A 15,127-nucleotide genomic window follows, 5' to 3' on the forward strand; every position below is an offset into this window, starting at 1 on the left:
CTGACTACTCTGTCATGGGGGTCCTAAATTATCCCTGCATCTTTCTGATCGAGTGTGTATTTTATGACCCTCTAGTCTCAGTGCTAACTTCAACCGTATCCTCATTTTTAAACCAATTTGTAAAGAGAGATGGAGAGACAACTAAAAAGAGAAGCACACACAAAAAGACAGCACGAGAGGTTTGTGTGAAAGTGAGGAGCAGAAGGCCTTTATTTGATACAGTCATTATGTGGCTGATAATAGAACTGGTAAAAACTGTCATGGTCTCATGCCCACATATGACTATACATTTCACTCACACAAACTGTCATCAACAATAAGTTGCATTTATATAGCGCCTTTAATGTAGAAAAATGTTCCGAGTTGCTTTGCAGAGGCGTAATCAGATAAAAATGGACTAAGAAAGTAAGACCTGTTGGGTGGGACCTGGTCAAAGAGGATCTTCAAGGGGGACAGTGCGGTGAAAAGTAGGAGGTGATTAAGAAATGAATTCCAGAGCCCAAAGTTTGGAAGGCTAAATGCATGCCTGCCAATGGCAGGGTCATAGGCAGGGGCAGAGGGAAACAGAGAATATGCTAGCGTCAGAACCTTGGTAGAATGCGAATTCCTGGCGTGTAGGGTAAGCTGGTGTAAACTTCTGTCCCCTTGTGAGCTAGTAGTGTGGTGGAGAGTTCAGGCCTTCGACCAAGCCAGCAGGCACAAATGCTATGAGTGCTCACAGGTTTGTTGGACTCTACTTTTCTAACCATATCTCGCATTTGTTATTGAAGTATACTGTTAGTCGTCTGATGAAAAGTAGCATACGTTCCTTCCGTCACAAAATTTCTTCTCACTTGGTTTACTTGACATGGAATACCCCTGGCAAGCTGCTTTGATCGAGATTTGTTTAAAACACTCGGATGATTAAAAGTGAGTTACAAAACAGTTACTCAATCCATTGAGTTCAGCTACCAAGTACTGACTGAGCCTCACAAGGTTGTGGATTTATGACACTGTGTTGAACCTTTACCTTCTATCCATCCTGGATGATTGCTCTACCTGACCAGCACTATTATTAAGTCTGAACAGATAGTTTATCTGCAGTTTTGTTCGCTGCAGAGGGTCTGCATTAAAAAAAACTTCTGTTAAGGTTTTTACTCAGAATTTTACAAAACATTTTTAGACTTTTACTGCTTTTAATCAGTTTACGAATTACAGAGTATCAGTCAGCTATCAGATGATGAATATATTGCAAACTGCAAAGACTGTCAGATTCCAGTCTACATGGAATAACAGGGCCTTTAATTAATGAGTCTTTAATGAGCATTCCAGCTGACTGCATTTTCAAGGCAAAAGAATGTTAGAGTTACATAGTCACATACAAACTACTCCATTCATCTGCACTTCTGAACAGGAGACAGAGTAGAGAATTGGGAAGAGGGGCAACGATTGTATTCTGCACCCTGTTGACAGAGATTTGAAACAGATAAATGCTGGAACTTGGCAGCACTCACTTTCCCATTCTCATATCACCGTCCTTCAGCTGTGGTGTTGCAGAAGCTGGGCCAGAGTTCTTGCGGTACATTCATTTGCTGTATGTGTGTGGTGGCATCATAAATGCATTGATGAAGATTTCCTCTGCTCAGCAGTTGCAATAAAATTGGAAATGTGTTTATAAAATAGCAAGAGATACAAGAGAAATATTCTAATAACATTTTTATGATTATGCCACACACAAATTAAGTGCCCAGAATAATTTTTACCCCCTTATTAATTAAGTTCATTGGAGTCAGTGTCACTCCCAGGTTTGATCCTGGTGTCATGTAACCGTAACTCCCAGGATGGTGATACTGTTCAGTGGGCGAAGTGCCGAAACTGGGTAAATAATAACCATTTGATTTTCAGGAACTTCCAAATCTGGAAGTTCACAGTGTAGCGATGAAGAAAATGGTCATACGTAGCAGCAAAACATTACAAGGTGTTGCTTAATTCTCTTTTGCCAAGAGCAACATGACATAGATGGTAGAGATTAAAAACATAATAAGTTAACAGCAAAACAAAGTGTTTTCTGCAGGATTACAACACTTCAGCTCCTTTTGGAGTACTGTTGAAACAGGAACACCCTATCAAAAAAAATGAACATCTGAGCACTGTCTCCAGCTTTTGTGGCTCAGTAGATCCCATAAAATGTCATGTGAATGCAGCAATTCAGAGCCACTTGTATCTCCCCCTCAGTTTATGCCCTTGAGCTCTTGTTCAAAGGTTTATAATGCCAAGCCTTCAGAGGTGCCTGCTATTACTTGGTACACAGTGCCATATCCCGCTGGGCTTCTGAAACATGACTGTTGTCAGCAGCGCTTCCATCTTTTGTTCAGTTGTCAATCCAGCAATTTTGTAAGTGTCCACGAATGTAAGAGAATAGCAGGTAGAGCCATGATTGGGCCACTGTACCTTCACCTTCTCTCCATTTCAGCACAAGTCCCAACTGTACACAAGGGAGTTAAAAGTTTTCTCAATGCACGAAGGAAGCTTGGGGTTGATGAAGCAGAGGACCGGTGTGCTAAGCTCACTGCTTTCTTTGAGACAATGCAGGTTTCTTCAGGTTTTCTGGAGAGTGTCATCTACAACATAGATATTAGTTCTTTGCCCATTTAGTTAGTCTCTGGGAGCACAGGATTTGAGATTACTCGGAACAAACGTACTAACGGAAAACTCTACAATGTGGCTGAGAAGGGATGATACTCAGCAAGTTTAAAGTTCATCGTCACATTCTGATATCCTACAAATGCTCACCATTCTGTCCTTTACTTCCTTTTGCTAAGGAACAGGTCTGCAGTTGGCATTAATCTGGATAGCAGGCAGTCCACAGACAAAGACCAGGTTGCCAATAGCCAACAGTAGGAAGAGGTGGAAGAGGTGTCTCAGTGCAATATAGGCATTCCCTTAGCTCATACAAACATGAGGAGGCAAGATTAATGCCAACTGTGGGAAGCGGCTTTGAGTGATGGGCTCCCATCTGCTTGGCATGAACAGTTGCTATCGCTGGCAGAACATCCAATGCTTTTCAAACGGGCATGTGGTCTACAGATGTTTTACCGGTAACTCACTGGGATACAGCGATTAGGTTTCACTTCACTTTACCCTCCTGTGATAGGCATCAGTGCCTGTGACTCATTGCTCTATGACCTTTAGCTCAGGAAGTAAATGGAATGGAGCTCTTCCTGCCTCCACATCATTAACATGGAGTTTATTTTCTCTTCAAACATTGCTGAGTCTTGTAGCCTGGAAATTAAAAGTAATGTGAAAAGATTTCTGCTTATAAATATACAGATGGATAATACAGGCGTCTATTAAAGCATCATAACTGCAGCACACAAGGTAGCTGACAACAACTTTGAAGTAACAGTTGGTTAACAAAAAAAAGTACAGAATTGGCCACAGTAGCAGCCAGATTCGACCTACAGCAAGCGCTTGTTTGGACAATAAGGACCATCATGGCACCTGCCTTTGACCACTGGGTACTGCAGCTCAGTAGCCCAACCAACCCTAGAATTCTGTTCCTGTCGCACTTCCCTCACTTTATCGGGCAACCTGCAATCATCAGACAATTGCCCTTAAAAGATTTACAACGTTCCAAACATTGTCGATCCCTTATAAGTGACCTCGGAAAGGTTGCCCAAATGTGGTTGATGCAGATTCCTTTCAGCATCTGAATTCACTGCCCTTGCTGAGGGCAGATCAGCTTCATGCCATGGGCAGCTCACCAGGTGAAATCTACCAGAACATAGGAATGGATAAAAGCATCCTCGTCACAAGTTGGCTTTGTGGCGAAGAAATTGGTTGGAACCAGTCATCCGAGGGGGCCCAGTGGGTTGGAGGATCCCAATAACATTGCGGATTTTTCTTCTGTTCTGCCCCCCACCCCAGGCAGAGGCTTCTCGCCTCATTACAATCGGTTGGGACGTGGTGACAGGGTGTCGCCAGTTTGGAGGGATGTTGTTTGGAACCAAACTTCCTTTGCAATTTCTTCACAGGAGCTTTCTGCGTGCAGATACCAGGAAAACTGCCTCAGAAACAACTGTACATTTTATATACAGCAGGCACTTCACTTTTTTATTTTGATATTCCCAAATGAAGCCAAAGTTTACTGTTGGGATAGAGTACATTCAGGAGGGGGCTGGTGTACTTGGTCCACTAGCCGAGAATATCCAGGTATATGGGGGAGGTCTTGCCGAGAGCCTGGAGGATCCGATGAATGTCTTTGATACTCAGCCTCTGCTGTGGCTCTCGCTGCCAACATCCCAGCATGATGTCGTAGACCTCCTTAGGACACACTCTCGGCCTCTCTAAAACACGGCCTTGCGTGATGCATTCAATCACCTGCAACAAGACATAAATGCTCTGTGAGTGTCTGTAATCAGCTCCAGCCGCTTTCCTGTTATACACTAACTGGAGATGCCTTCTGCCATAAGTATGAGTGCATTTACAGAATGTGCAGCAGCAACTGATAATCACTGGTTGCTCATGCACTCACAGTCAAGAATCTGAGTGCCACATTAGACAGCGAATGATAAAATTATCCTACAAGAATGGCCTGATCAGAACAGATGCAGGCCAGTGTGATGTTCTTGTCATTTTCTGTATTAAATACATACTTTCTGAATTTGCTCAATCACAGCCCTTCAGTAACTGACGGGCCATATTCTGTCCTGTCGAACTACTGCACTGCCTGTTCACTAAGAAACCCATCAAGTTTGAAAGACATTATATTTGAGTTTTCATTTCGCTGGTCAGTGTTTTAAACCAAGTGGATTTCCTTAGTACCTACGCAGATCTTCACCTACTTCTATCATCATAAATGAAACTTAGGGAAGACCTTAATCTTCTTTCGGATTGACCTTTCCAATCCCGCCAATCCAGAACTGCACACTCCCTTTCAATGATTCAACAATTTTCAATTCAACCACCAAATGGCGTAATCTTTCCAGATAGCCACCAACCTGCAGGTGAGGACAATTTTCCTAACGTTTCTTTGTAACTTTTATCTGATCACCTCAAGTCTGTCCTTCTCCACTAGTTGAAACAGGTTATTCTTATCTACTCTGTAGAAACCCTTCATTATTTTGTACAACTCTTTCAAGTCACCCCTCAGCCTCCTCTGTTCAAGGGAAAAAAATCACCAGCTTATCTAAATCTTTCCTTATTCCCGAATCTTTAAACCTTTTGTAATTTTATTGTAAAACTCCTCTGCTCTCAGTCTTGAGAAATTATGTCCTTTCTGCAATGTGGTCACAAAAAATTACAGAACATAACTCCAACTGTAGCTGAACCACTGTCTTATACAGGTACATCTTTACAGCCGATCTCTTGTATTCAATAACTTGCTCAATGAATGAATCTGTCCTATATGCCCTCTGTGCCATCTTATCTACCTGATGTGCCACCTTCAAAGGACTGTGGATGTGCACTCCAAGGTCTCTCACTTCCTCTCTCCTTCTGTATGCCCTCCCACCTATTGGATATTCCCTTGTTTATATTTTCCGTCCCTGAATGAATTACTTCATGCTTCTCTAAACTGAATTCCATTTGTCCCATTTCCGCCCACTCAACCAAACCATTTATCTTCCTCCAGTAGTCAGCCATCCTTTTTACTATCAACCACTTAATACTGTCAGTTCGGCATGCAGTGGGGTGTATGTGCAAATGCTGGAGGTTATACATATTCACACACAGATGCTTTGCAAGGGAAAAAGCAACATTGATACTGTATGAGAGGAGAATGCTGATTGGAAGCAAGTCGACTCTTATTGATAGAGATGTTGCCATGGAGAAAGCACCCATTAATGCTAAATGACAGCAGCAAGCTCTTTTTACATTTTAAATCAAGCACACTGACCCTGTTTGGCCAGGCCAGTGCTTTCAGAATTGAACCAGCAAATAGTTCTCACCTATTTTGTTGAGGTGAATCAGAAGGAAAGAACATACATATACATTGCACCCTGTTTCACCTCAACAGAGTAGGTGAGAGCTATTTGTTGGTTCATTTCTCAGACTGCTGGCCTGACCCAACAGGGTCAATGTGCTTGATTTAAAATTGCAGCATTTCCCAATCATGCCTCTTGAATTTAATGCTAAATTATTAATCTTTAACACAAACATCAAGGGAACCAAAACTGAGTCATGTGAACACCATTGCAAGTCACTTTCCAAATGCAAAATCATCCATCAACCATTGCTTTTGATTTCCTGTCAACTTCTCCAATATTCTGTCCTAATACCTACATCTTCTCTGTAACTCTTAGTTAATGCTTCCCTTGAGCTTATTCTGCTCTCCATTAGAAGTTTTTTTACTCATTAAATGCTCTTCTGACTCATTTAAATCTTTCCCCAAACACTTTATTATTTTCTACCTGTCCAAAAACTTGTCATGGAGATGTGATATATGGAATATTCGGTTTGACTATTACTGAAAAAGACACATTTTGTCCAACCTTGTCAACTTGCACACATCAGGTCTTTTCACAAGAATTGGACAACCTTTGCTGAATAATCTTGCATTTGCAAGAAATTGTTAAGACCACCAATTAGGATTGGTTCCGATAGTTTCTGAGGAAGGGTCACTCGACCAGAAACGTTAACCCGAATTGGTTTCCACGGATGATGAGTTGTATAGGTGCTGTGACACCAGCTGAGTTGCTCCAACAATTTCTGTTTCTGAAGATGCAAAGAACATGCATATGCACAACACCATTTCACCTCAACAACATAGGTGAGGGCTATTTGCTGTCTCATTTCTCAGAGCACTGGCCTGACCAAACAGGGTGCTTGATTTAAAATGTAAAGAAAGCCTGCAGCTGACTGTCAGTCAGCATTAATGGGTACGTGCTCCATGGCAACACCTGTATCAATGAGAATCCACTTGCAACCAGCAAAGGGCCCTGCTGAAATCAAGGCAAAAGCTTTGACAAAATGTGTTTCATTCAGCAATACTCAATTTTTGTACTGCCAAATGAGTACTTGAATATTAAATTGTAATTTTACTGGCTGTTTGTATATAGAACTTTTATATCTAAAAAACAGGATAGAAATTTGCATAGTAGTTTGGAAAGAAATAGCGCTCAAAGCTATGGGGGCAAAGTAGGAGGTTGGCACAAGGTCATGTGGCTGGTTTGAAAAGCCAGAGTGACACAATGGGCTGAATGGCCTCCTTCTCTTCTGTAACATTACTGCAATTTTCTGAAGTTCCTTCCTATATCAAAATGTCGGATGAATCATTCGTGGATCAATGGCTTGGCCATGAAAGCTATCACCTTGGCTCTGGAACAATGGCTAAAGGAAAGCTTTATGTGACATGAGATGTAGCCCAGAGTCATTGCAATATGCAAATAACATGGAAAGAAGTTATGTGATATAACCGTTTGTGCAAATGTTCAAATTTAAACTTGAGCAGGGTACACATAAGCTGCCATAAAAAAAATCTCTCTCCACAACATACTGGCTAAGCTTTGACCTCTGTTTTGCTGAGAAAGAGAAATGCCTTATAAAAACCAAAAGAACTGCAGACGCTGTAAATCAGGAACACAAACAGAAGTTACTGAAAAAGCTCAGCAGATCTGGCAGCACTTATAAAGAAAAAAATGTTTTGGGTCCAGCTCTGAGGAAGGGTCACTGGACCCGAAACGTTAACTCTGATTTTTTTTCTTTGCAGACGCTGCCAGATCTGTTGAACTTTTCCAGCAATTTCTGTTTGTGTTCAAAAGAAATGCCTTAACAGTCTTGCAGCAGACAGAACCTCTACTGAAAACCAATAGAGTCCTTCAACAAGAGGCAGTAGGAACTGCTGATGCAGGAGTCTGAGATAACAAGGTGTGGAGCTGGAAGAACACAGCAGGCCAAGCAGCATCAGAGGAGCAGGAAAGCTGAAGTTTCTGGTCTCGACCTTTCTTCGGTATTTTCCAGGGGAAAAGGGATAACTTCAAAGCTAATAGGAACTGTAGATGCTGGAGAATCTGAGATAACAAGGTGCAGAGCTGGGTGAACACAGCAGGCCAAGCAGCATCAGAGGAGCAGGAAAGCTTTCTCTGATATTCTAAAGTTGCATTTTCCTGCATGCTTTGAGTGTGTTTGTGGATGTTAGTGAAACACGTGATCAATCAGCATATTTTGGTTCATCGTATTTTCTAACCAGGAGGATTTTAGCAAGAAATGTAATTTATATTGTGTTTAACTCAAGAGTACCTGTCTTTCTAAATCCTTATGATCCTACATGGCTAAATACAGACTGAATTAGAAAACAGCATCCATTTTTAACTTTAAAAATCTATTGTAGTCAAGTAAAGAATAGGGAAAAAAAAAGCCACATCTCCTCAGCCCTAGTTGTAAAATACTTCTGAAAGCTCTTCTCTTTAATTATCTGTAATAACTCCATAGAGGTCAATGTCCTGCCACCAGGTCACCCTCTACTTACAAATGATCAGACCTTGGCTTTAATACTGCCTCTTCAGAGCTGGCGATCAGAATCTCTAACACTCCTCTTTTTACCTGTCAGCCAAGGCTCCCTAATTGCAGTTGTTAATCTGGTCCAATCAGGGAACTTATATTCTATGAGGTTCAGCTGGCTGTTCTCATTACAATCACTACATTACCTTCCTTTCATACTGAATGGTTTGAAAGGCCATTCCCTTTGTGTTTGTGCTGTTCCTGTTTCTATGTGAAAGCATTTGTAATTCTTTCAGTTTTGCCTTGCCTCCCTCCCTCTAAAACATTTAACAGTGTTTTTTGCTCCTTCATTCCCCGACCCCCCCCCATCTTTGACTCGACCTTTCCCTCTTCTTTACCTCTTTGAGACACTCTGTCAGGTGCCATTAAGCCAAACATGTAACAGAAAGAATGAAATTAGCTATTGTTTATGCACATCAGGAAACAGAAGGGACCTTAATCATGCGGGAGCTTACATCTCCTTGGTATTTCTAGTGCTCAACTGACGTGTTAGGTAATTAATTGCAGGCACTGAATGAAAGCACTATGGAGCCCTTGAGTTAGGAAATCAGTTATTACAGAGAATTCTAAAGAGGAAGCCAGCAGACAAAATAAAAGTAAAAGAATACAAATTAAAAATGGTGGAAAAAAGGTATAGAGTACATGTTAAGCTGTACCTCTCAACTCAGTTGGCCTTGGTTCTGTATTTTCAATTATGTGATAGTTCTGCTTACTGTGGTAGGCAATGCCCAAGATTTATCAGTTAGGCAGAGGATATGGAACAAAGGCAGAGAAAACAGTGTTGTGGTAAACAGTAGGCATGACCTAACCGAAAGGCAGAGCATGTTTGGAGATCTGGGTGGAGGTCCAAAAGGGTGGAGTTCCATGAGAATTGCAGGACAGAAAATAATTCAGGAACTACTGAAAAACTGAATCTTCCTACAGAGAGCACTGGAATACAAGTGAGTAGAAGACATGCCTCAGATGTACAAAGACCTGGTTCAGCCATACCAGAGCAGTCTCGTGAGCAGTTCTGACGGTCACACCTGAGGAAGGCCTGAGGGAGGGAGTGCAGATTGGATTTACGTGAGGAAACCTGGACTCCAAGACTCAAATCACAAGGGCAGAGAAAGTAAACGACGATTGGATTCCTTATAATTTAGAAGGTCAAGAGGTGACTTGGACAAACATTTTAAGATTTGACAAGATATTGATAGGATGAACAGAAAGAAATTATTTTTGCTGGACTCTTAGTCCAGAGGGTGTAGCAGGTCAGAGTGAAGTTTTTATGGAGTGAAATTAGGAAATATTTCTTTGAACAGTGTGCTGGAAATTTTGAACCTTCTTCCACAAGCAGCAACAATTTGTAAATCTTAATTCTGAGATTGATAGACTTGTGTATTCCAAGTTATTTGAGATATGAGGAATAGGTAGGTATATGGAGTTTGGTTGCAGATCAGCCATGATTGAATTGAACAGCAGAACAGGGTCTAAACAACCTCATTCTGTTATTATGAATAGTGTAATTGTGTCTCTAGAGCCATGAGACAGTGTGAAAATTACAGCAGTCTATGGTTAATATCAGTCAGCAAGTAAAACCTAACATTTCCGAGATTAATATCACCAAGGAAGGAAATGGCCAGTATTTTGGGGGTTGATATCACACTGTGAGGAAATGATGAGTGCTCGAGGGGTTAATATCACTGAGTGGGGTAATGATGGGTGTTTGAGGGGTTAATATCACCAACGAGAGACCAGCTAAGACCAGATTGAGAGGGAATAATGAGTAATCAAGGGGTTTAAATCATTCGGAGAATGAATCATCTTTTTCTTCACAGCTACCTAACCTGTATATTTCAGGAAGTGAAGTTTTAGTTGAATTTCCTGCCTGGATGTGACATTGCAAGTCACTGTGTGTCTAATTGACTGAGCTGAGTTCCAATCATGGCTTGGTAATTATGGGAGAATGACACAGATAAAATCTCCCGTTGAAACAGCTCCATGGCAGAGGGCAGTTACACCTCTCCACAACATGAGAACACTATTTTGCTAAACAATATTCTGCAAACAAATAGAAAAGCTCATCTGGCTCATCGTAGACTCAAATACACCACTCACTCCACAGCCTGCAGAGTGCATTTCATTACCAGGTAGGATGTGTGCGTGGATGTATCGGGAACTGAGTGAACATTAAAACAGAATAAATTAAGTGACAATAAAGTAAATGAAATCTTCCCAGCTTTACAAACAAAGTGGTTAATCCCTTCCTCTCATATTATATATGGAGCTAATTTGTTTAATTAATTACATTGCAACCATTGTGGCATTCAGTTGCGATCACCTGTTCCTGAGGACAACTAGCTGGCAAGACAGTGAATCCCAGGAGGGCACCTGTGCCCCGGGGGATGTGGCACGGAGATTGTTAGGAGATTATCAGAGTCTGTGCCACCAAAGTCAGGTTCAAGAGGAATAATGACAACAACAACCTGCATTTATAGAGTGTCTGCAACATAAGAATGGATTCTTGTTAGCTTGTTTATAAGACAGACAATTTTAGGAGCTTCAGCAAAGTCAGGTGTAATGGATAAGTGGGACTTGATGCAAGAGGGAAAGTCAGTAGCAGAGGTTAGTGAGGGGAAAACATGGGAGGTTGTGCAGGAGGACAGTGCGATAATTGAGTGTGGAAGTAACAGAGATACACATTAAGGTGAGTTAAAGTATGTGAATCAGCAACATTACAGGGATGAAAATTGTTCCCTTGGGGTCAGCAAAAACCTCAGAAGATGCTGAAATTACACAGAGTCTGGTTCAATGTGATACATTGTCTAAAAGGAATGAAAGAATTGGTGACAAGCATAAGACTTCCTAGGACAGGAAGTTTGAGGCATCTGAATAAAGTCACACAGCACGGAAACAGACCCTTCATTCCAAACAGTCCATGCTGACCACAATCCCAAACTAAACTAGTTCCACCTGCCTGTGCTTGGCCCATATCAATTCAGGCACTTTTTATTCTGTATTTATCTCAATGTCATTTTAACATTGTAACTGTACCCATGTCTATCACTTTGTCTGTAAGTTTATTCCACAGTGAACCACACTCTGTGTGAAAAACAGTCCCTCATGCTTTTTTGAAATCTTTCTCTTCTACGTTTAAAATGGGTGAATGGACGGTCACATCATCATGATTAAGTCACTTCTCCAGAGGGGCGGGAGGGGGTTATTAATGAAGAAAAAAGGGCATTTTTGTTTTTAAGAATAATTTAAGCAGTAATGAGGGGCATAGATGGGGTAAATAGTAAGGTCTTTTCCCGAGAGTTGCGGAGTCCAAAGCTAGGGGGCATCGGTTTAAGATGAGAGGAGAAAGATTTAAGAGGGACCTAAGGGGGAACTTTTTCATGCAGAGAGTGGTGTGTGTATGGAATGATCTGCCAGAGAAAGTGGTGGAGGCCAGTACAACATTTAAAAGGTATTTAGATGGGTACATGAATAGGAAGGATTTAAGAGGGATATGGGTCAAATGTTGGCAAATGGGACTAGATTTATTTAGGATATCTGGCCAGCATGGATGAGTTTGACTGAAGGGTCTGTTTCCATGCTGTACAGCTCTATGACTTTATGATTGTAAGTAGTTGTTTTTTACAGACAGAAATTGATGCCTAGTAATCCATAAGATCGAGGTCAGGCAGATTTGGTAATGGATAACCACAACATTGGTGTGCCAGCTAGGCTCAAAAGTACCTTGCTTGGACTTTAGGGATCAAAGACAGGAGTGAGGGAAAATTTTGACGGACACAATAGCATACCTGCAAATTAAAAGGCACAAGGTACTTTGCACGATTTTTTAAAAAATTCATTCATGGGATGAGGGCATTGCTGGCTAGGCAGCATTTATCACCCATCCCTAGTTGCCCAGAGGGCAGTTAAGAGACAACCACATTGCTGTGGGTCTGGAGTCACATGTAGGCCAGACTAGGTGAGAATGGCAGATTCCTTCCCTAAACGACATTAGTGAACCAGGTGGATTTTTCCAACAATCAACAATGATATTTGTACCCTTCAGTGCAGAACTGTCCCCAGTTTTCCAAGACAAGGTTACTTACAGGACTTCTTCCAAATGCTCAATCTCAGCTGTCTAGAAGGACAAGGGCAGCCGAGGCAGCAGAGACAACATCACCCTCAAGTTTGTCTCAAATACCATCCCAACATGGAAATATATCACTTTTCTGGTACAGAGTCAAAATTCAAGAAATCCTTCCTGGACAGCACTGTGGGTAGTACCCAGATCATATGGGTTTCAGAATTTCAAGAATGCTGGTCACCCATACCTTGTCAGGGGCAGTTAGGGATGGGCAATAAATACTGGCTGAGCCAATGACGAAGGAATACAAAAAATGATCAAGTGAAAGAATAACAATAAGATATATTATACCAAGGTGTGAAGTGTTAGCAAAAATAAGGATGATATTTAATTGGGAGTACAGACGGAAATAACGCGGGCTAACGGTGGGGAATCTAAGGGGACGGCTGTGACGGCTTAATGTTCAGCATGGACATTGAGTTACACTCAAAGGAGAGAGATACAACAAAGGATTATAAAATTGAAGGGATGAATTACAGATTCATTTTAGTCCAAAGAAATATATGATGGTTGTATAGTAGCTGTTTTACTGAAAAATTACTTCATTGAAGTGGAACGGTGCATGTCTTCCATGAATTATCAAAACATAAAAAGGCAGAGTACTGTGTTAATCATTGAAAAGGAGAATATTGGTTATTCAATGTAATCTGTACTTGGCCACTCAAACTAATGCATCACTTCAGTAAAGCTAACTGACCAATGCAGAATTAACAGCCTGAGAGACTGCAGAGTGAGTTTGAGAATCTTCTGCTCCCAGTGGCTTGTGTCTCTAAGCTCCATGTTCTTTGTAGCAGTGCTGGTCTTTCTCCCCCCCAACTCATCCCAATAACAGAATAGATATCCAGGAATGATGCTTTGAGCCTCTTACCTCGTTATTTGAGAGCTGGAACCAAGGCTGTTTGCCATAGGTGAAGATCTCCCACAGGATCACTCCAAAGCTCCAGACGTCACTCTCGGTGGTGAACTTGCGATACATTATACTCTCAGGAGGCATCCAGCGAATTGGAAGCATGGTGTGACCACCCACCTGGAATACAGTCAATCATTGAACTCCAAGAATGACTCAGTTACAAAATAGTGACAGATACAGTTACATTATGTTGTACCCTGTCACAATATAACACAATTATAAAAATGTGGCACAGTATAAACTAACAGACGGATGGAAAGCTGTGAAATGTAAAAGCCTGGTGGAACGTAATTTTATGGATCTTGATCTCAGCCACATTGGGCAAATGTCACGTTATCCTCTAAAGTGATACATGTAGATTTTCCCAGTTGGTAAAGACTTGAAAACCTTGGCTACACTAAGTATGAAATTAAAACACAAAAAAGCATTGACACCCAGAAATATGCATACATAGATTCATGTCTGCACAAACATACAAAGCTAAACATGATAAGTAACATGATAATATCATAAGGACTAGGAGCAAGGCTAGATGATTTGGTATTTCAAACTGTCTCCACCATTCTACATGAACACAGCTAATCTTGTACCTCAACTCTACCTTCCAGCTCACTCCCTACATCCATTGAATGATCTCTCCACAAAAGTCACAACATTCTGTGGCAGAGAATTCCAAGGATTCACACCCTTTGGAGGCTAGGGATTTCTCCTCCTAAATGGTTGGCCCCTGTGCTCCTGTATTTGTGACTCCCCGTTAGTATTCTCTTGTTAATAAGATGCTGAGGAGACAGTGGCCTGGTGATAATACCACTGGATCTGGACACCCAGAACCATAGGCAATGCTCTGGGGATATGAGCTTGAATCCTATCGTGGCAAATAGCTCAATTTAAACATAATAAAAAACCTGAAATAAAAATACGTATAACGATGATCATAAAAACTTAAATGGTTCACCAATGTCCTTTACAGAAGGAAATTTGCCATCCTTTCCTGTTTTGGCTAGGACTCCAGACCCAGAGCAATGATTCCCCTCCTGACTCTTAACTTCCCTCTGGACAATTAGGGGTGAAAAATAACTGCCTGCCCACAGTGACGCCCACATTCCTAGGAGTTTTGACTGTGCTCCTGAATTTGAGTACATGTGAGAAAAGAGCTTAAAGCATACAGAGCTAAAGAATAAGAAGGCCAACAAGTGCAGTGAACTGATCAGTTACTTGTATTCAAATATATATAAAGAAGAATAGGCTCTTGTGGCACAGTGGTAGTGTCTCTATCTCTGAGTCAGAAGGTCTGGGTTCAAGTCCCAGCTGCCCAGACACAAATGGTAACGCATCTAAACAAGTAGATTATGAAGAAATTAGTTTATTTTAATTGTATGTGTTGGTTTGAAAGAAAACTCTAACTAGAAAGTATGTGGTGGGCTCAGTCCAAGCTTTCAACTTTGAGCGTACAATAATCCCAGACAGGGAGAAACAATCTTTCAGTTTTGAGCCAGTCAAGTCCCTTCAGAACCTTCTCTGTGTCAATGAGATCACTTCTCATTCTTCTTAGCTCCAGGGAATACAGGCTCAAATCAGGGCATCCCCAGTAACTGATCTGCTCAAAGTTTGCTAAGTTG

General features: G+C 41.3%; 1 protein-coding gene across 2 annotated transcripts in view; it reads right to left on the reverse strand.

The window, feature by feature from the left end:
• Positions 1-203: 203 nt before the first annotated feature.
• The window catches only part of LOC125467326 (NT-3 growth factor receptor-like), a 667,435-nt gene continuing 652,511 nt past the window's right edge, over positions 204-15,127 (reverse strand). Inside the window, exons 16-18 of one of the 2 annotated variants that reach the window (XM_059639207.1) lie at positions 13,467-13,625; positions 4,144-4,359; positions 204-3,261 (exon numbers count right to left, since the gene is read on the reverse strand). In XM_059639207.1, the coding sequence (XP_059495190.1) occupies positions 4,174-4,359; positions 13,467-13,625 (345 nt within the window). In that variant the 3' untranslated portion in view covers positions 204-3,261; positions 4,144-4,173. Of the gene's footprint in view, positions 4,360-13,466; positions 13,626-15,127 lie in introns of both variants that reach the window. The other variant, XM_048563007.2, reaches the window with a different exon arrangement.

This window comes from Stegostoma tigrinum, chromosome 33 (genome assembly GCF_030684315.1).
Source record: "Stegostoma tigrinum isolate sSteTig4 chromosome 33, sSteTig4.hap1, whole genome shotgun sequence".
Classification (NCBI taxonomy): Eukaryota; Metazoa; Chordata; class Chondrichthyes; order Orectolobiformes; family Stegostomatidae; genus Stegostoma; species Stegostoma tigrinum.